Raw genomic sequence first — 20925 nt, 5'->3', positions numbered from 1 at the left:
AGGAGTGCAGAATCGTTATGGTTGCAAAAGACCTTCAAGATCATCGAGACCAGCCGTAAAACATAGTCTGTAAAACAACCTATATTGTGCCGCCCGTAGAAGTTTGTGCCACAACTTGGCAGCTTTGAGCCAGGTCCCTGGCTGGAATAAACCAGCAGAGCTACAAAAAAAGAGAGTTTTGTTCCCCTGCCTTTGCTTATGGCGGGATACACCCCAGCTGTGCTTAAAAGGATTTGTTTGGAGCAGCAAGAACCATGTGAGACTTCCAGGTCTTAATCAAGGTGTTTAAACTTGGTCTGTGAGGGACGCTGCAGAGTTTGACCTGTGCAGGACTAAAATGTTTATCTTCTCCACTGCTTTTCTTTTGCCACTCCAGGATAAATTTGTTTTAATTAATAAAAGTGTTTTTAAAGCCCTAGGGCTGTTAAATGGTTATTAAAATACTCATGTGGCTTGGCCTTTTTGKTTTTTTCTTTTGTTTTTATATAACRGATGMGGAGGTTTGGGGTCGGTTTTCTGATTTTAGGTTGAATTTAGAACTGATGAAATATGTTTGCCTGTGTTTTGGAAACTTTCGTGGCTGATTGCCTTTTTTCTCATCAAAATAAAGGCCAAAAGGAGACCAAACTTCCTTGGGATGGGGATATATATATATATATATATATGTATATGTCTGTGTGTATATATATGTATGTATATATATACACACACATATATATATCTCGATCACAAGGAAGAAGAATGTATTTGATTTATATATGTGTATGTGTGTCTATATATAATTTTATATACACAAAAGATTAAAAAATAAAAATATATATAGAATTAAATATATATATAATTTATTTTATTTTTCATTTTGRTTGTGGCAATATTAACAGAACAGAGAGTGATTTTTTTTGCATACAGCTCAGCAGAACTGTGCAATGTGCCAGAGTAGCTCGATGAAAGTCTTCATGGTTTGGCCAGTCTGTCGTCTTTCCTCTGCTGGTTAATATGAATTGAGGTACTGCTGTTTTGCCCAAAAGGAATGATTCTTTACTGGGAATTGACCCAAATCCCAACCACTTATTTCAGTAACACTGGCAGCCATCAGAAGGGAATGGGACCTAAGTTAGATTTGAAGGCAATACTGAGGAGTGGTGAGTAATGTAGTCTCAGATCCATGATTTAGGATCTTTGAATTCTCCTAAACCAGTACTGAAATCTAAGATGTTGACTAGTCAATAAAATCTGTGTCCTGAATCAATTTATTCTTCCAATATCAACAGCAGGCGTTTTGAGGGCTGCACTTTAAGGGTTCTGGGAGTGTCCTTGCCTGTTTTAGCTGGATCCTGAGCTAAGTGCAGGCAGCACAAACCCTGTGGTTACTCTTGTCTTTGCTTCCAGGTGTCCTCAGCGAGCAGCAAGCCACCAGCAAAGGTCAACGTGATGACCAACTTCTTTGGAAAAGCTGCCATGAGTAAGTGCTCTATAACGTACAGCTCTTCTCTGAAGCCATTGTGGTCGGCCATCAACCATCTGTAGTTTAAAACAAACCTAAAAGTCCAAAAGAATATCAGAAATTTATTGATTTTGCTAAATGGTGATTAAAAATAGTTACTGRTACCTGGTACCTCGCTATGTGGTTGTGATGGGGAGGTATAACTAAAGTATAAAAGAGCAAAACTCTYTTTCCAAACCATAAGGCTTGAAGCTAGTTGCTTTTTGGCTATATTCTCTGTGCTGATACAATTTTCTATATAGTTTCTCTGCTTTTTTGGACTCRGAGGAGTTAACTTTTGTTATGCAGCCCAAGGCAAAAAAATTAAAAGTTTAAAGTGGAATTTTTCTGACAAAAAGCTTGCTGGGTGGAGATCAATTAAAATGACATATTTGTGCAAACTAACCCAGGAAGGATTTTTAGTGCCGAAGAAAACTGATTTAAAGTGAGTACTTTTTGGCTGGAGGATTGACTATTGGTGAAACGATTGCCAAAACCTGTTAGACAGAGTGTCTTAATGACATTTGCTTTTCATCACAAATCACTGAAGAGTCTATAGTTCTATTTAGGGTTAATTCCTCTGTTGCAAATGGAAGAGCTAATAATCAGAGTAGAAAAATGAGGAGTCTTTTTTTTTTTTTTCCCCTTTGAGTAAATGGTTGGACTAGATGGTCTCCAGAGGTCTCTTCCAACCTAAATTACTCAAGTTTAAAGACAACACATTGAAGCTGTTGAACAGGCATTGGAAAAGGGCTGCAGACTTTCTTCAAAAGATGCTTTTAGAATAGAGGAGGATTGAAAGAAGAGCTGTTGGAGGAGAATAAATGGCAAAATTCTTCACAGGAGACTCTTATTAGTGCTTGCAGGGCCCACTGCAGCACACAGTGCACAGCACTGTGGGGCATCTCTGAGCTCCTGTTCTGAGAAACCTTCAGGCTGAGGGAGCTGAGGACACTTTGAGTCAGCCCTTCCAATGCTAAGGGCAATTAGTGCCGTAAATAAGTTCTTGAGAACATCTATGGACCAAAGTTTGTGTTGAGAACACCCAGGAAACTGCAGTGGTGACAATAAATGTCAGTGATGCAGGAATCTCCTTGGATCTGTTCCCATGATTTGCCGTGGGGTTAGATTCGCTGCGTAGCCCTCTCAGGTTGCTCTCCAAGGAAACTTGGGAGCTTATCAGGACGGAGCAAACGGAGCAGAACTGGAAATGATTATGCATATAGAAAAGATAGGTCGGGGCCAGGAGGGAGATTTATTTCCTCCATGCTGATACGTCTCTCCTGGCTTCAAAGATTTCACTATTGCCAGAAAGCCCCAAGTTAACTATTGAGTCCTCCACCTCGGTGGTGTTGATGATAAATCAGATAAATCAGCAGTCATTCATGCTGTTAAACATGAGATATTTTCCCTCACTCAGCAAAGCAACCAGCCTGTTTTGCTGGCAGAAAGGTGTTGATGTGACATCTTTTAGCCTTCCCAATAGCCTCTACTCCTATTCAAGTGTGGTTCTTGCCATTATTACGTGCTATTTCTTCCCTGAGGCCCCTGAGTTGATACAGGTTTCCAGCTCGCCCTCTCTTCATGTGTGTCAAGGTGCTGAATGAGGATAAGAAACTATATTTGGGTGCTGATGTGCTAAAAGTTCTGCCCATCAGCTTGACAGATAAACTATTTCACTGCCCCCTCCTACCTGCTGGTGCTTTCCTAGAACTAGCTTAAGCCTCTTAGAGCAGAACTGTCCTTGCTCGTGGTGCTGCGTAGCCAAAACAGCTTGATTCTTGACCATTTTGGAGGTGGAGAGGGAAGAGGTAGCCAGGGCACTTTTGAAGCTACTGGCCATGGCCTGGAGTGTTAATGCAGTAGATGGGCCAGAAATCAATGTCTATTATTTTATTTTTYCATCTGTGGTGGTTTGGTCAACCTAGATCCCTTAATGGTTTTGCCCATGGTCTCTAGTGCCTTCTGTTTTCTTGGCCTGCAGCATTTCATTCAGCCAGCTCCTTTGCAAGTTCCAGTTCTCCCTTAATGCCCGAGGTTTGTTCATTCTTGATGCTCTGTTTGCAGATAAACTCAAAGTGAATTCTGCACCGGAGCAGCCAAAGGAAGAGAAAGAAGTGGTGAAGCCTTCAAGTCCTGCTGCAGAACCAGAATCATCCTCCAGTGCTGCAGCAGAGAAACCTGGGAGGAAAACAGAGTCTGCTAAAATTCAGCAAAAGGACAAAACAAGGTGGGCAGCACTTGTCAGGGCCCCTGTGATCCCTTCTGTTAACCCACTTGTTGATGGCCTGTGCCGAGCTGGCTGCTCGTCCGATGCTGGCTCACCTCCTGTTTCCAGCACCTCAATTGCATTAAACGTGGCTAAAATGATCTCTCTTCGAATGTTTTCCTAATATTTCTTTTCCATTTAGTGCAGTACATGCCTCGGGGCCGTTTTGTGCCCGTTGCAATTGGGAAGGGACACAGGCCAGGGCYGCCTCGGTGGGACGAGGTGGCTTTTCCATGACACAACCTCATGCTGCAAACGGGCTCGCTGGGGACCCCGGGACAATTTGGGGAGGCTGGCAAGAGCACCTTGCCCTGCAGGGAGGGTCATCCCCCCCAGCTCATYCCCACGGAGCTCCCAGCACACAAAGTTCTGCTTGTTGCTTGCTGCAGCTAACGTGCTGCAGCCTTCGATGTCGCCGGTTTATTTTGGGCTGAGCCTCCAAGTCCGTTTCAAGCTCAACCCTTTGTGTTTCATCCAACCCAAACTGACAGAGACCAAAACTCATTACAGTCTGATGGCTCTCTGGTGGCCTGTGGGTGATTAATTAGTGGTCTCAGGCGGTTTCTTGCTAATTAGGGGAGCACATCACCCAGCCCACCATCGCACTTAGCGCTAACTCGTCGTCTTATTGATGGCCTTGCTCAAAAAGCCACGGGCCTGGAAACTGCACATTGGCACCGTGGTCTTGGGGAGGCTGCTCGTGATGTCCCAGCTCCATGAGGATATGTGGGCTTTAGCCTCCAGGCTCGTTAGTCCGACGCGTCTCGCCAGCCCGAAGAAAGAAAGAAGCTATTTTATTTTTCCAGTAGTCTTTAAAAATGGGCTCCAGGATTCTGAGACACTACCTCATAGGCGGTCAGTGGCAAGCAGTCTGTCAAAGGAGCTTCTGAGCCGTCCTGTTGGGGACACGGGTGTTTGGGAGCCGGAGCTCGAGACACCAGATCGGTAAGGGGCTCTTGGCCAGGTTGCTGTGGCCAAGCTAGGTGAGGTACTTGGCAAAACGCTGCGCTGTAGAGGGGCTGAGGAAAGCCCTGCCGTTGGGAGAACTGGATATGGGTACGGTTGGGAAGCATAAAAATGCTCCTATGCAGGGTCATGCTGCCTATGCCCCTCATATGTGAGTATGCTGAGGTCCTGTGCCTCATACTCTCATATATGAGTATGCTTCAGAGTATGTAATACTTGTGTTTGAGGTGCAGACCTGTCGGATTCCTTCCTTTCCTTTATCATAAATGTACATGTCTGAATAAACATGTAGTTGTCACGAATACAGGGGAGAAAACACACGTTCATCCTTTCTTTTTCCCCTTTTTTCCCTCTTTTTCCTGCTCCAGTAAAATGAAGAGGATGGACAAGTCAAGTGATGAGGAGGAAAGAGAGCCCGAAAATCTCAAGAAAAAGAGGAGGCGAATCAAGCAGCTCCAGTCTGACAGCAGTGATGACGAAGGTAAAAGATATGAAAACAACCAGGCATGTAGGTCAGGGGCCTCATTTCAACAGCATTGCTCTCCAAGGCTCTTGGTCAACGATGGAGGGAAGAGTTTAGAGGATTAAAGACTGGGCAAATATGGCTGTAGTTGGAGCTTTCTCTTTCTTTCTGCTGGCACTTGAGCATGGGCTTGAGATGCCTCAGTTGTTTAGTCTTGGTTTTAGCTTAGCTGGGCTCTGGCCCTCCCATCGCCGCGTGAGCTGCCAGTGGCACCAGCCTCTGTGAAATGGGTTCTCAAACCTCTCTGAAAGAYGTAGCGCCTTCCAGAATTATATAACTGCTCATAACCAACTCATTTGATGAGCTGTAAACACTTGCTATGTGACCCCCACCCCTCAAGGGTCATTTTTAGTATCTTTATTCRGGCTGTTTATAGAAATGGCTTGGAAGGCAGCGCTGGAAGCCAGATTCCCAAAAAGAGAGAATCGAAAAACTGGAGGGAAAACAGTTTTCAAACAGTCGAGCCGTATCCGATGCGACTCCGCGTCTCCTCGGGGTTTGTTGGCTTTGATGGGAGAAGGGTGCCCAGAACATCGCAGGCTTTGGGCTCGTAACGCRGAGCAGCAGAGCCAGATGCCGAAGAATTTGGATAATTGAGGTGACAAATGCCGTTCAACGTAGATAACTGGAAAATAAGCCGGGAAGCGCGCGGGGGAATCAGTGCGAAATGCAACAGTCATCCAGCGAGCTGATGGGGAAAAGAATTCGGAGATCATTATGGGCGAATAATTGAAACCATCAGGGTAGTGTGCMGCTCCAGTAAAAAGAGATAAAACAGCTAATGGGGTGGGTTAGCAAAGGGGTGGGCTCCAGAAGGAGGACCGAAGCTTTTTGCTTGTTTATTATGGCTGGGACATGAGAAATGTCTGTGAAATGAAGGGAATCTGTAATAAAATGAGGCATGGGGGCTACTACTGGATATCTAGGTGGCAAAAAGGCTGCTATTTTGATGGTTTCTCTCTTGCCCAGCACAATTTCAAGTGATCTCTGTCATCAGGCATCCATCACGTCTGCTCAGACTGCTCCACAGGATGATAAATCTCTCAGGAAGCTGCTCTTCACGATCAGTCGTAATTTCATCACATGCCTTGTGTGCAGCTCCTTGTTTAGCCATAAAAAAACATATATATGCCCGCACTCTTTGGTATTTATTCCTTTAAATATTTGTGAGCTATTATCTGGTCTTTCCATTTGCTCACCACTCGGCCAACTGACAAGCTCAGCGTAGCTCTTGAGCAAGAAGACTGAAATCAGCCCATTTGCCCCCTGGAAGCTCTTTGCTGGGTTGGAATCTCGCAGCTCTTCAGTTCTCTGCTAGCAAGAACAGGCAGGAGTGACTCCCTAATTGCAGGTTTGTGGTGGGACCATGTGGAGACCCTGTTACGAGCTCTGTTCTGCTGTTGTTTTGGGGATCTTAAGCGTGGCTCAACTGCATTGGCAAACAAAAGCCATAGAGTTGGTGCTCTGGTGAGACTAGGGATCTACTTGTCTTATTATAYACGAAAGGAGTAGCCCTGGGCATGAAATAGAGTAGAATTGGGGACACCTTCCTACTTCTCTTGGAGAACGGGGAATTTTACCCCTATCTAAGCTGCTCCTAAGCAAAAAGTCAGACTCTTCATTTGGAAGATGCTTTGGTTGGTGTTCCTGCTCCTCCTGCATGAGTTGTCTTTGGTCTTTCCATCTTCCCTGGCGAAGTAGCTTTGTACTATATGAAGAATTGGCTTTGTGTTAAGGCATTAGAACTGCAGATTTAAGCGAATCATAGTGGTTTGCGTACAAATTTTTGTTTTATACAAGTTAGRCTGTATTATTTCCTTTTTCAAAGAGCTGAGAGCTGCTCTCTTAAGCTGAAGGCCATCTAAACCACTCGATCAGCTCTGCGTTAGAGGTTGGCTCCTGCTGTGCCCTTCTAAATCCAGCTAGGTCAAAGGAGAGAAGTTTCAACTCAGATACTCAGGTTGAATTCAAATTGGTAAGGTGTAAAATACAATGTTAGGCACTGCATAAGGGTATAAACTGGATAGAGCAAATACTTAAAGGATCAAACTGTGCAGCAGCTGGACCTTGTGAGCGTTTACCCTTCAAAGTGGCAAACGGGGGTGAAAAGTGGGTGCTGCTGGAGTCGCAAGGGAGATGGGTGCTCGTCTCCAGCTCCCCAGGACAAGGGGCACGTGGAGCTGCTGGAGAGGGGCCAGCGCAGAGCGACAGGGCTGAGGAAGGGCCTGGAGCAGCTCTCGTGTGAGGAGAGCCCGAGYGAGCGGGGCCTGTTGAGGCYGGAGAAGAGGAGGCCGAGAGGGGACCTGGTCAGTGTGTGCAAGCAGCCGAGGGGAGGATGGAGGCAGGAAGGGGCCAAGCTCTTGTGGGTGGTGGCCAGGGGCAGGCCAAGGGGCAGTGGGTGCAGGTTGGAGGCCGGGCAGCTCCATGTGGCCGTGGGGAAGAACTTGTTTGGTGGGAGGGTGCCCGAGCCCTGGTTGAGGCTGCCCAGGGAGGCTGCGGAGGCTCCTGCTCTGGAGACCTTCCCACCGCGCCGGGCTGGAGCGGGTGCCCCGTGCTCTGGGTGTCCCTGCTGGAGCAGGAAGGTTGGACTGGATGATCCCTAGGGATCCCTTCCAACCTCAACCCTCTGATTCTTCTGTGATTCTGTTACCAATATCAGCCCTGCAGAAGCAATCCTTACCCGAGCATCAGCTCATTGCAGCAAGTTGAAAGCACAGAAGGCGCAAGAGGCGACCGTCTCTGTTCAAAATGACTTTTTTCATTAAAAAGTTATATTGCTGTGAGGGTGTCTTAGTCAGGGCAGGTTGTTTTGCTTCCAGTGCCAGAGTAAACTACCCGAATGTGTCCACAGAGGACAGGAGGTTTGGCAGCCTCAGCTATACCAACACAGGCAGTGTTTCATCGTGTTGACAAGGGTTTTACAGCCACTTTGGATGGGGATTTCAGTGGCCCTGAAACCTGCAAACTCTGTCGCTCCGAGAGCAACAGCAGAAGCGCTGGAGCTTTTCACAGTTTATCCAGCAAGCTGGGAGCAAGCTGAACAAAGCCAGGATTTGCATCCTTGGTGCAGCCAGTGGCCCAGCCTGTACCTGTTTCGTGCAGCTTTTGCTGCTGGGTGAGTTGTGGGCAGCAGCTACAGGTTGACTTGGGGTTATTGCCTGTTGCTGGCTGCAAGAGGATCAAGGGAGAGTTGCAGCTTTGTGGTAGGCAGAAACCCTCTGTTGTGGGGAGAAGAGGCTTTCTGTTTGCCAGAAACTGCTTTGAAAACACCCAGTTTCCCCCAAATGCAAACAGTAGAGATGGAAACATTATCTTGAAGAACGTTCATCAACCTCTGCTTCACCAGGAGCTGCAGTTTCCACCAGGGCAGTTCTCAGTCCTCCTAGCCTAGACTCTCCTAAGCCTTTTACAGTGGATCTGACCCCTGTGTCTGCTCTTCYATGAAGCTCCTTGGGTGCTCAGGGCACCTGAGCCTGCAGTTGCTGTGAGATGGTGATAAATCCGAAGCGTTTGGAGCTCCCTGCAGCTCCGCAGCTCTGCTCGGCCCGGCCCTTGAGCACCTTTGAGAAGATCAGATGTTCGGGTTGATCTCCACGCCGCTGCCAGGTGCAGCCCTTTGCAGCAAGGGGAAATACAGAGTCACGTTCCTCCCCTCCATTCGCATTTCTGCGCCTCGCTCCCTGCAGTAGTTAGGAGGCCGAGGCCCTGTTGGAAGAACGTAATTTATTTTTCAGCACTGGCAGCCAACCTCTGCTTCGCCCGAGCCCTTCTTAACCTCCGAAGGGCGCCTGGCCGCGGGCCTGGCGCAGCCATAACTCTTCCCGCTGACCTAATCGCCTGGGACAGCTCGAGAGGCAGAATTCGTGTTAGCACCACAAGCTACAGCCAGCGGAGGCTGCAAAGAGAGGCCAAACAGCCTCTCCATCCTCCCACCCCGTGGTCCTTATTAAGCAATAGGTCAGGCGAGGAGTTTCTTGCCCCACGTTTCTAGCTCTCCCCCGCATCTCAGGACCCACAAAGCTGTGRTTTTTTTGCTTGGATTTGGATGGGCCTCTATTTAAAGCCTCTCAAGCTGGGCTTCGTGCCTGCTGTGTATGTGATGCAGCAGGATGTGCAGGATGTGATCGTGCCTGTGATGCAGGGCGCTGCTCTTCCCGTTTTCTCCAGGCTGAATATACCTTGTCCTCCGAGCTTTCTCCCTTTGCCAGGTCCACAAAGGTCTCACCCTGTCTTTCCCCTATGTATATAAGCCCTACAGGTTTCACTCAGGTCTTGTTTTATGGAGCTATCAGAGGTCCCGGTGCTGGTTTTGCTGTGCCCAGCTTAGTGAAGGTGCCGTTGCCCATTTTGCTTAGTTTTGGCATCAAAAGGATTCCACTCTCTTGGTCCTTGCTCCCCTCTGCTGCGTAGAGAAGAACTTGGATCTCACGATGACACATGAAAGGGTAGACTTAGCTGTATCTTTTTTTCACATGAAGGGTTGGCATGTCCATTAACAAGATTAGGGTGAGTAATAGTATATTGCACTTAATTCTTGGATTAAGGCTGTTTCAGGCTAATAGCACTGATTATTTGGGATTTGTAGCGCCGCTTGTGAAGCAAGGGCTCTTTTACCAGTGCTGGGAGGGGTACCCAGTGAAATTAAGGTCATGCCCTGGGCTGGGAATATGTGGTTTTAAACCCTGACTCCTTTAATATCTAAACAGATCACAATGCCTCTTGTTTGATGAGCAAGCGAAATGCGTGGCTAAAACTTTCCAGTTTCTCTGCTTAATTTTAGTGCTTTGTTYGGGAGAGGTGATTAGGGCTTACCAAAAATATTGAATGCACTTTTCCCCCATCCTTTGGGAACTGCAGGTTAGACTTCTGTCTGCAGCTAGCCAGCCAACTTGGACCACTTAGTCGTGGCTTGAATAAACCAGACCTGAGGTGTAAGTTGCACAGCTCAACCTAGGTACAACTTGCAGAGCCAAATCACATCAGCTGAGATAAAATAGTGGCTGCAAGAGGTCAGTGGACCTGCATACAACCAGGGAATTATCCTGTGCTTCTTAGCAGATATCCCACCACCTTCCACACCAGAGGAAGAGAAACCACTGTCTCCACCACCTGCACTGAAGACTGAATTGGAGCCTGTACCCACTGAGGTAAAAACATATTGGGGTGGTTATCATATATTACCTGCTTCATAGGAGGTTTTCCAACCACTTTTCAGATGTTAAAGCTAGGGGGAAGGTCCTGCTTGCCTGTGCACACAGCCCAGCTTCAAAAAAATCACTGTGCTCACTATTCATTTTCTAGAACATAACTTTATTTAAACTCCAGCTTTTCAGCCAACGTAGTGCAGGTTTCTGGGGTTTCCTTTTTCGTCTTGCCCCTCCTCCTGGTTCTTTGAATTGTGACTTGTCTTTGAGCAGCCTGCCCTCTAAATCTCAGCCTCAGCAGTCCAGGCAGGGCCAGAAATGAAACCAGAGAATCCTGGTGCTCAGCCYTGTAGCACAGACAAGCTACTGCCTAAGAGAGGTGGCCTGCGACTGGCAAGAAGGGAACCTCTGAGCTGAGAAAATACAAGTAACGTTATTGTAAGTGCCGTTATTCCATTACCAGGCTTCAGATGCCTTGCACACCTTGTTGTTTTTTCGTTCTTCAGGGGTATGTTGGGACAACCCCAACACACCCTTCCAGCAAAACAAATTTCAACATGTCACGTCCCCCAGAAGGGAGAGTGAGTCCCTTGTGCTACAGACAGGAAAGGCTGTGGCCACATTTAAGTTCTGTTTTGCCTCTCTCAAATTTGTCTTGGTAGCATAGGGAGAACTGTGGCATTGGCAGAGATGAGACCAAGGTAACCTGGGAAGGACCAGAATTAGTGACCAAAACGTGCACAGCTTGCCTGAAGAGACAAGGTTTAGCTCCTGGTGCTGATGTTCTTATAACCTGATTACATTAAAATTCAGACCTTAGATTTTGGTTTCTCACCRTGCCACGTTCTCCTTCAGGTTTCAGCTGGAGGGAAGAGGAGGAAACGGAAGCGTGTGCTGAAATCCAAAATGTTTATTGATGAAGAAGAAGGCTGCATGGGTAAGATTAGCTCTCTTAGAGATGTGCTGAAGATTTATTTTCTCAGGCCAGGCCTATCCAAGGCTTGGGAAGAGGTTCACAATACCACTTTATTTTGCTTCAGCTTCGTGTTCCCAGCCTGATGTACCCACCCTTTTGGTGAAGGAATGGTAGGGAGTCATGGACTGAATCTATCTAATATTCTGAGTTCCTTCCAGTTCTTCTCCATTCCCTSCTAGCAGTATGAACATCTTCATTTGCTCCTCTCTCCAAAGACACAAGCTTTTAAGGATGACACAGAGAGAATGCCCAGTTTTTGGAGACAAGTTAGAGTTGCTTGTGTCTCCAGAGCTGTGCAACGCAGCTTCATTCTAAGTTTTGTATATATAAATATATATATTTTTTAAGTATCCCAAATAAACAGGGTCCAAGTAGGAAACATCAGGAGCTTAGGTAGGATGTCCTGCCTGATAAGGACAGTCCTGCTATTTGGAGGCAAGAGAGGCTTCACAGAAGTATTGAAAGCCAAAGGCTTTGAATTTCAGGCATGGTTTCCTTGAGAAGTGACCTTGAGAAGCTGTGGAATAACACTGCTCATTTCTACCCCTGTATCCTGACACCAAAGTAGAGCTGCAGTCGTTCAGAGACACTTCTCACAGGCTTTAAAAGCGAAGAGGGTGGAAATGCTTTTTAGAGCACCGCTGTCAGCCCAACCACGTGAGCTGCTTAATGCTCCCCAGTCTGAATCCAGGCTGAATCTGAATCCAATCTGAATAGATGACCAGGAGCTCGGCCAGCCCTGGAAGAGGAGCCTCTTCTTGCCAGCTTTGCCCTCGTGCACAAGCAGAGAGAGAAGCAGGCTTGCCTGGCCCCAACGTGGAGCTGCCTGGACATGAGTCAGCTTGGGTCTGTTTGCACCTGTTTGTAYGGTCGTATCTTATGTTTCCTATTAGCTTTGTATTGTCTCTTTTTAAAGAAACGTAAGGCTGCTCATCAGCTGGCCGTGATAGTAACTGAAATCTCAAGTACTGCAGTGTTTTTGTCAAAGAAATGGACTCGTACAAAGTTGTTGATCAATTTTGCCAGCTGCATGATGGGGTGTTTTGCACTCACAGCCCAGATAGAGCTGTTAAAACCCTTGGAAGAAAAAGAGAACAACAACCCAAAAAAAAAAAAAGCATTAGCTAGGGAGTGAAGTTTAACAAGGTTTGTATCCAGAGCTCACAGGAATGACTGTTCCGGATTCAGTTTCCAGCAAAATTTTGCTTTTCTCTCTGTTTTGCCTTTTCCAAAGGCATCAGGGCTGGGCTGGTTGCCTCTGTTTCTCCCTCCACTCCCCGCTCTCACAGATTTAATAGCCTGTTGTGAAATCCAGACCTTTGCTTCACAGTTCAGAACCACTGTGATTTTAGGGAAAGGGAAATGCAAGGCCTGGTGTGTGTTTGGAAGATAGGCCATCTAGGAAGGAGAGATGGATGGATCCGTGATCCTGAAAAACTGCATGGGAAGGAGATGCTGCTTTTTGCAGTAAAAACAGGCCAGGCTGTTATGCAGARTTTGCCTTCTGCTTATTGTCCAGTTTCCCCCTCTCCTCCCCTTTCCCTACACAGGGAGGCCAAATAACTTGCAAAATCTCCCAGGCTGATGCATATTCTTGTTATCTTTTGCAATTTTCTAATTTTCTTTCCCTGATGTCTTTTTTTTTTTTCTTTGCAAAAAAAGGCTAGTTTATAGAGATGCTGAATGGTGGGATTTAGATTAGGTAGTACTTGCATTTTCCCTGTGATTTTTTTTTATTTATTATTTTTTTTTAAGGATCGTTTTCACAAGAGCTGCAACAACGAGGAATTGGTGTCAAAAAGCACAGCTAATTTGAGGTTTAGCCCTGAGGGGAAATTGAGCAATTAAAGCAKATGTGGGGTCAAACACTAGGCACGTTACTGTGCGTCAGCCAGGACACAACCARTGGAGTGCATGCTCACAATCTATAGCAAAGGGGAGTTACTGAGGTTAAAACTAATGCATTTCTACCTTGCTCTTGCTAAAGCCTGAAAGGGCACACGTGGACCTCAGTTTTGGAATAAACATGTCTACATTGCAGGTAAATTGGTCACACGGCAGTGACTTTTAAGCTTAGAGYTCTACTTTAAGGAGTCCCAGCTGTGAGCTGAGCCGCTCTGTATCAGTCACTCTATTTGCAGGCTCTCAAATACCAAGTTTTGCAGATCAGGTGAGTAAAAAAGGGAGTTAATCTCAGCTCTGTTTTCTGCAATTGGAGGGGATTAAGCACCCGCCGTTGGAGCTGCCAGCAACTACCAACGTGGGTGACACTCAGTAGCTTTGTAAAGCTCAGCCACTGGCTTGGTGGTCTCCTAAAGCTGCTCCCTGCAAAGCTGGTCGCCTCTGAAGTTGTTAGCTTGGATTTATAGTCCCTGCTTGAGTGTTCATTAACACCGAGGAGCAGGATTTCGTACCCTTTCTCTTCCTAACCTCTGATGACGTAGAAAACCTCCTTTAATTTGATGTATTAATGCACATTAAAGCTAGATTCCCAGAAGTAAGGAAGTTAAGACATCTGTTTAAAAGAATACAGGCCCTAATGAAAAATGACTGAGTAGAAGAATACCAGAGCCCTTCTGGGAAAGCTGGAATAGCAGCATTTCTTCCTATCTACCCCAGCTTTCTTCAGTGGAGCTGACTCCAGTTTGGGAAAAAGGATTTCTTTATATTTGCCCTGCTTGTCCACCTGCGTTTTTCCCTTCCTTTCCCTTCCAACCTTAACCATTCTGTGATACAAAGGTCTTTAAGCAACCAGGTCTTTGCAGTGTGAGGGCTGCAAGTGGATGTCTGTGGGGACACCAAGATGTTTTCACCGATTTTTGAAGAACTGGATGGCATTAAAGCTCCCAGGTCATTAAATTTCCCTCTCATATTTAAGAAGAGAGGGAGATTTGACACAGTRTAAAGAAAACCAGTCCTGAACTCCAGTTTTCTGGACTCCAGAAGTACTGGGATCCAGTGTTCCTGAATCTCCTGCATAACCTGGAGGAAAGGGCCTTAATTCCTTGTGCCTGGCATGTGTTCCTTGAACCCCACATGCTCATTTCTGGTGTAAAAGGAAGGCTGCAGTGGAGAAGTCACTGCTCTTCACTGCATAGGCATTATTTATACATTTTCCTTATGCATAGTAGTGCATTATCCTTTATTTATTTATCTGTTTCTTGCTTTCCAGTGACCGAGAAGGTTTACGAGAGTGAATCCTGCACAGACAGCGAGGATGACTTTGCAAAGGCCAAGCCAGCAGCTGCTCCCAGGCCWCCCGCGCCCACCATCAAGAGGGAACCAAAGGAGGAAAAGAAGAACCCAAAGAAGGGGGCAGCCACCGCCACCAAGGCCAACAAACAGGTCTCCATCATGGGTTTCTTCCAGAAGAAGTGAGCTGGGTCCTGCCCCTGCTCCCCTTGGCAGCTCGGAGGAGTTACTGGTTGGGCAGCTTTGAGAGCTGCAGCTTTGGAGGCAAAAACTTGCAATCTTCTGTTACGTAAGACACTCTGCTTACTGTGTAAGTAAGCCCTTTGGACTGGATTTTGTATGGGAGATGGTTTATCTGTTAATGCAACAATTTGTACTAAGCCCTACAGAAACTTCCAGCTACAATCAGAACSTAGAGGGACTCTTCAAAGACTGTTAATCTAGTCACATGAAATTTTATTTTTTTAATACGGCCTTTTATGTGTTCAGTGTTGAARGCCCCTTCCATGTGTGGTGGAGGGGCTAACTTAGAACCCAAGTTGTGGCATTTTTGGGGTTGTTTTGTTGCTTCCCCCCCCTTCCCCCCCCTTTTCTTTACACCTCCCAGCTGTCCAGGCTGATCTAAACATTCACACTGGTTAGAAGCTGTGACTGAACAGGTCTTCAGACACACACAATTATCAAACATCTGCTTCAGCTTGAACTGAATGAAATGAACTTGATTTTCCCCACAAGGCTGGTAAATAGCTTTTGCTGCGCCTTTCATAATCTTTTTTTGGACAGAGCAGCGCACATAAAACTTTCTTACCCTTTTCTTCGTTGAATACATCCTCTGTAAAATACTCAAATGCCTAATTATAGTCTGGGACACTGTTGGAGCTCTGTCTTTGCGAAAACACCACGAAGGCTTCCCACACAATTGGCTCCAGTGTCATGGGGGGAAGGTCTCCAATGTTATTGAGAAAGCAATTGTGTCGTTAACCCTGAAGACTAATGAGGCGTTAACCCTGAAGGCTAATGAGTCAGAGGGAAGGGTGTTTAGAGGACCTTCCTGATAACAGCAGTACCTGGTGTCCTTGGCCRCGGCCGCTTTCTGTTGGTGGTGGTTTTGGCTTGCAGGAAGTTTTTGCAGGCATCAACCAGGCAACAGGAGGTGTTTTCTAGGACATCTGGTCATCTGCCTGTTGAAGGAAACATCTGACAGCAAGTGGGGGTCGAAGAACTATCAAAGACAAATAAAGCAGTGCACTCAAGTAAACCAGACTCATCATCTTGGATGCTTCTGGTTTTGGGTGCTCATTTGATGCATAGAAGACCTGTTTGTCCAGAGGATGGATGCTCAGAGCATCCAAAGTTGGGTCTGGGGAGGTCTCTCAGTTGGACAACTGGTGTCACCAGTGAATGTTGCTAGGCCAACAGATAAGTTGGTTTTGCTCAAGAAAGTGGTTTTGGTTGGTGCAAAGGTAGGTAAGGTGTGAAGCAAAGAGGATTTAGCCTCCAGGAGCCTGGAACTACTGTGACACACGGGATGCAAAAGAGCCACCAAACTGGTGGCACCTGCACAGTTGTTTTGGCCAGGAGATCAAGTCCTTGACTCTCGATTTTGTGCAGACCCTTAATAGCGATCAGGAGTTGTTTCAGTGAAAGTCACRTTGTCCTTGTGTTCATAGCAGACAGGAGAGCACCAGGAGCAAAAGCATCAGCACCGGCCTCTCTGCCCAAGCCTGTGTCCTCAACGGATGGATCCAGCCCCTGGCTCAGCAGGTCAGGGCAGTTAACATAAAAATAAACCTTGGGCTTTCCCTCTTGGAGGTTTGTAGGGAAAGGAACGGGAGAATGAGGCAAAAAAGCGCTGCCATCTCCACAGCCCTCCAAAATCAAGGACCTGGYGCAGCAACCTGCTCTCATGCTCTGCTTGGAGTATCTGATGCAGGGAGCCACTGGGAAAGGGGGAGCAAAATCTTGATTTAAATTCTGTAAAGGCCATTGTATCTGTCCCAGAAAAATAGCACTTTTTTTTTTCTGTTTTTCTTGGTGGGAATATAATTTGGAGAGTAACATTGTGTAACAAAACCTATTAAAGAGAGATTTTCTTTTGTCGTTGCTGTTCATGGGAAGAGGTGCTGCACCCTGATTTCCAGAAGCTGCTGTTTTTCACTCCGGTGATTAATGGAAGGTCTTTAAACAGAACTGGAAACCTTAAACTGGTCTTTTTAGGGCATCCAACCTGTGGCTGGACAGTGCTCCAAACTAGCCTCGTTTGACTGAATGCAGCAGCGTGAAGGATGTCACAGGAGCTCCTTTCTTCCCGCGTGTCACCTCATGTCACCCTCTGATGCTTTGGAAAGGACACAGAGCCCCAGCGCTCCCACCTGCTCCCCGCACAACCCAGGCAACGTCACACGTGGCTTCCTCAGGAAAATGACTTCATGTCTGCAGCAGGACCTAGGCGAACTGCAGACTTCCAAAATCATGATCTAATGCTCCCCTGCTCCTGCACTCCGGGGCCTGCCAACCCCCCAGGGGCCTTGGGTCCCTGGATGCCCCCTCAGCAGTTGAGGAGGCACCTGAGTGTCCCCAGGCACCGCGTGGCCTCCACGAGCAACGAGGAGGCCCCAGAGYTGCAAACGAAGGGAGAAGGTTCCCTCTTTCCATGCTTGCCAGGTGCCTACAGCTCTCTACGTGCTGGAGACCTGGCGCCTGCAGGAGCTGGGATGTGTCGGTGGCCACAGGGGGCATTCCCAAGGGGAGGTGACAGCGTCTGTGCCCTGCTCTGTGCTGGCAGAGGGGGAATTCACCTGCTTTTCACTGCAAGCAGCTTGATTTGGGACCTGCGTTTGTTCAGGAACCTGCTGCAGTGCATCCTGCTTGCTCCCAAGGGTGATGTGGAGCAGGAAGGTCTAAGCTTGGCTTCTTGCTTTCAAAATTTTAAGGAATGTTTTTTGCTTTTAGCTAAAACCAACAAATTCTACACTACTGAGGGTGGGGAGCAGAGCCCAGACCCTTGGATTCATGCGCCACAGTGGAGACCGTGGTTGTTCCAAGTGCTCGTGTCCGTGTCCTTTCACATCCTGGTCTCTCCACTGGCTCCTGGAGCACGGGCCAAGGGCCCTGCAGCAGGACCTTGCAGGGTCCAGTTCAGCAGGCCCAATTGTGCCGTGTTGGAACCCAGTAGCTTGGGGTTGATGAGAGACAAAATATGGGAGTTTCCAAGCGGTGGTGACAACTCAAGGCCAAGCTCAGGCCCTTAAAGCTAGGAGCAGATCTCCTGCCTTGACATTGACTCAAGTCCCTGCTCTAGGTGTCCCTGCTCAAGCAGAGGGATGGGACTAGGTGATCCCTAGAGGTCCCTTCCAACCTCAACCATTCTGTGAGTCTGTGATTCTGTGAAGTCCTGGTATTTTTTTGGAGTTGTCCTCTCAGGTCTCTTCATGTCCTCTGGCTGCAAAACCTCACCTTGGGGATGGAGATCTTGTAGCGCTTCCCTGGGCATCTCCCTCCTTCTGACCATGGTGAGGACAAGACCTGAACACTTGTGCTGTGGTGGAGACCATGGACGTTGATGTCCGAGGAGCACCTTTCCCAGCGCTGCCTTGCSCAAGGTCCCTCAAACTGCTTCCCCAGGGAGACTTCATCCTTCTCTTGCAGGTGGAGAGAGAAGCAGGAAGAAGTAACGTCACTCAACGCTGCTGTTGGCCCAAGGTGCTCCTGAATCCCACATCCAGGATGGGAACGTTGTGTCAGTCGCCCAATGGAGCTGGGATCCCTCCTCCAAGGATGCAAACCTCCATCCTTCCTTACGCCCACCGCTTGGAAAGCTGAATTTACGGGTGAGCTCCCAGTGAAGTCCTGCATGGCCAAGAACCCCTCGGTGCCGATTCCCACCTCGGTGCAGATTCCCACCTCGTCGCCCACACGATCTCTAGCTGCTTAAGGACACCTTATGCTGCCTTGAAGAGCAATAGCCAAAGCAGAGCTTCTGAGGAGGAGGAGGAGGCTGAGGAAGAGGCACCGTTTTTGCCCTGTCCCAGCCTCCCGCTCTGCTCCGGAGCTCCTGGGCCTTATAAGGAAGCAAAGCGGCTCCCCGGGGCCAGCGCTTGGCAGTGCCCGGCCCGGCCTGCCCCGTGGGATCCCYCTGGATGGCTCCGCTGATGGGCTGCTGCTCCCGAGCTCCTTGGGTTGCTTGGGTGCCTCAAGAGCACGTCAGGGTCCTCGCGCCGTCCGTCCCACCRCGTGCGTTGCTGTCCTGCATCCTCAGCACTCATCCATTGGAGCATCTCCAGCCGGGATCGCATGCCCCCCTCTCTGCTCCATCTGCTCCTCCTCTGCCCAGGGAGGCTGTGGAGTCTCCTTCTTTGGAGGTCTTCCCAACCCGCCTGGATGCCACCCTGTGCCACATGCTCTGGGTGTCCCTGCTGGAGCAGGGGGATTGGACTAGATGATCTCTAGAGGTACTTTCCAACCTCAACCRTTCTGGGTTTGTCACCTTCTTGTGCCGTTAAACCCACTCCTTCCATCCATGGGGAACACTGACCACTTGTGATGGTCACCCCCTTCCATTCTGCAGAAACTGGTGGCTTCCAACCATGACGTGCACAAGGAACAGGCACCTTCCCACCTCTCTGCTCTCCTCCCAACACTCCTTTTACAAGTGCCCCCATTCCAGCCTGGCCACATCCCACAATTCTGGCTGTCCCCCAGCTACTTAAGAGTATTTAAGACTGCGGAGGTTAAAACCAGCCTTGTGTGGTGCGATGCTGCTGGCTTGCTTTCTTTTGAAGCACAGAGGGTCAAAGGGAAACATCTGTTTTTGTGCATGGCAGATGGTGGAYGGGAGCCCGAGTCTCTGCTCTTCTCCTTCAGTCCAAGCTCACCCTCAGTCTTGGCTGGCTGYGCATTTTCATCCTCCATCTACTGAACGCGATGCCTTAAGGACTTCAGATGTCCTTCCTACGGTGGAGAACTGCACGTCCGTGATCCAGCAYCCGCAAGGAGGAGCAAAGACAGGCAGCTGAGATAAGGTTGTGGGTTGCTTGGATAAACACTGGGAATTTTTTAGGTGTTTCATTGGGTCCTTTCTGTTATTTCAAGGGAGAAAGCAGTGACTGCTCCTACTAATCTGACTTTTTGGGGTTCCAATAGCCAGYTAGGAGCTTAAGTAGAGCTTATCTGGGGGTGTTAGCGAAGGAATAGTGACATACCAGGCTAGCAGGAGCCATGGCTGGCATCCAGGCAGGATGGCCATTCCCATGGACCATCATCTATCCATCCCACTAACAGATCTGCTAGAAAAAAGCAGATCTGATTTAGGGGTGGAGTGGAAAATACTCCAATGTCTTCTCTGAGAYGCTGGGAGCGGCTGTGTCACCCTGTCCCTAAAAGGAACAAGTGGAGCACAGGAAGGGCAATAGATGGCCAAAACCTTCTGAATGGTGGGAAGGCAAAAGGGATGCTCTAAAAGTTGGGAATTAAGGAACTGGGATGAGGAGCTGCCTTCCTCTGCCAGCAGCCAGTGGTCTTCCATGCTTTGCAGTCAGAGCGAACGGGCCCTTCTATTGACTGTCATCTGAGGCACAAGACTAAGGTCAAAAGAGGATTCGTCCCTTTCTGAGGTGTATTTTGCTATGCCAGAACATTAGCTGTTGATTAGGTCAAGTGGTRAAAGGGAAACCCTCTTGCCTGGTCCATGAGGTTGGGGTGAGCTGCAGTCCTGCATCTTTGGTGGAGAAAAGCCAAAGACACAGAGAGCACCAGCCCTTTGCCCAGAGCAGCAATGCTGTTGTGGGATAGGAGAACCATGCTACTTCTGGTCCCACAAAGTCCTCCCAAGACTTTCCTCTGGGAAGACCTTCAACCCAAGCCCCTCCAAGCGTGTTTTGGAGACCCTTCCCATAGGAGACCCCACAGCATCTTCTGCAGGAGCAGGCTCACATGTGCAACAAGAAGGGCACTCCATTAAAATGCCCATTGAGTTTCATTTTCTTCTTTTCCCATGCTGGGGTCCCAGGTGCTCCCTCTCCCATCCTTGCTGATACACGAGGGTAGCAGCGCTCATTGGGTTTTGCTCAAACACCAGCACGTTTGCCTCCTGTGAACACAGCTCCGAGGATTTCTGCGGCTTCTCCTTGGCAGCCAGCCCAGCCGGGAGGAGAGGGGAAGGGAAAAACCATTTGCAAGCCACCCTCTGGAGCAAAATGTGAAGTCGGTTTGCTCTGAAATGGCAGGGAAATGATAATTCTGCTCAAGAGCTTTGGGAAATCTGGGGGCACACACAGTGCTTGYCCCCCAGCTCCACATACAGGGCTCAGAAATCTTCCTCCCACACGGGACTAGCTGCAATAGTCATCGTTGCTGGTAACCAATGGAGTGTCA

At 48.1% G+C, this 20925-nt stretch overlaps 1 protein-coding gene across 1 annotated transcript in view; it reads left to right on the top strand.

Moving 5' to 3' along the window:
• POLD3 (DNA polymerase delta 3, accessory subunit) overlaps positions 1-16050 on the top strand; it is a 24836-nt gene extending 8786 nt beyond the window's left edge. The window contains exons 6-11 of the mRNA XM_026041547.1: positions 1390-1462; positions 3551-3713; positions 5087-5199; positions 10300-10388; positions 11241-11322; positions 14534-16050. Coding sequence (XP_025897332.1) covers positions 1390-1462; positions 3551-3713; positions 5087-5199; positions 10300-10388; positions 11241-11322; positions 14534-14739 — 726 coding nt within the window. The 3' untranslated portion in view covers positions 14740-16050. The remainder of the gene's footprint in view (positions 1-1389; positions 1463-3550; positions 3714-5086; positions 5200-10299; positions 10389-11240; positions 11323-14533) is intronic.
• The last annotated feature ends 4875 nt before the right edge of the window (positions 16051-20925 follow it).

Source organism: Nothoprocta perdicaria, unplaced genomic scaffold (assembly GCF_003342845.1).
Source record: "Nothoprocta perdicaria isolate Ctin4 unplaced genomic scaffold, notPer1 scaffold_288, whole genome shotgun sequence".
NCBI classification, from domain to species: domain Eukaryota; kingdom Metazoa; phylum Chordata; class Aves; order Tinamiformes; family Tinamidae; genus Nothoprocta; species Nothoprocta perdicaria.
This window is presented reverse-complemented; position numbering and strand designations above follow the sequence as displayed.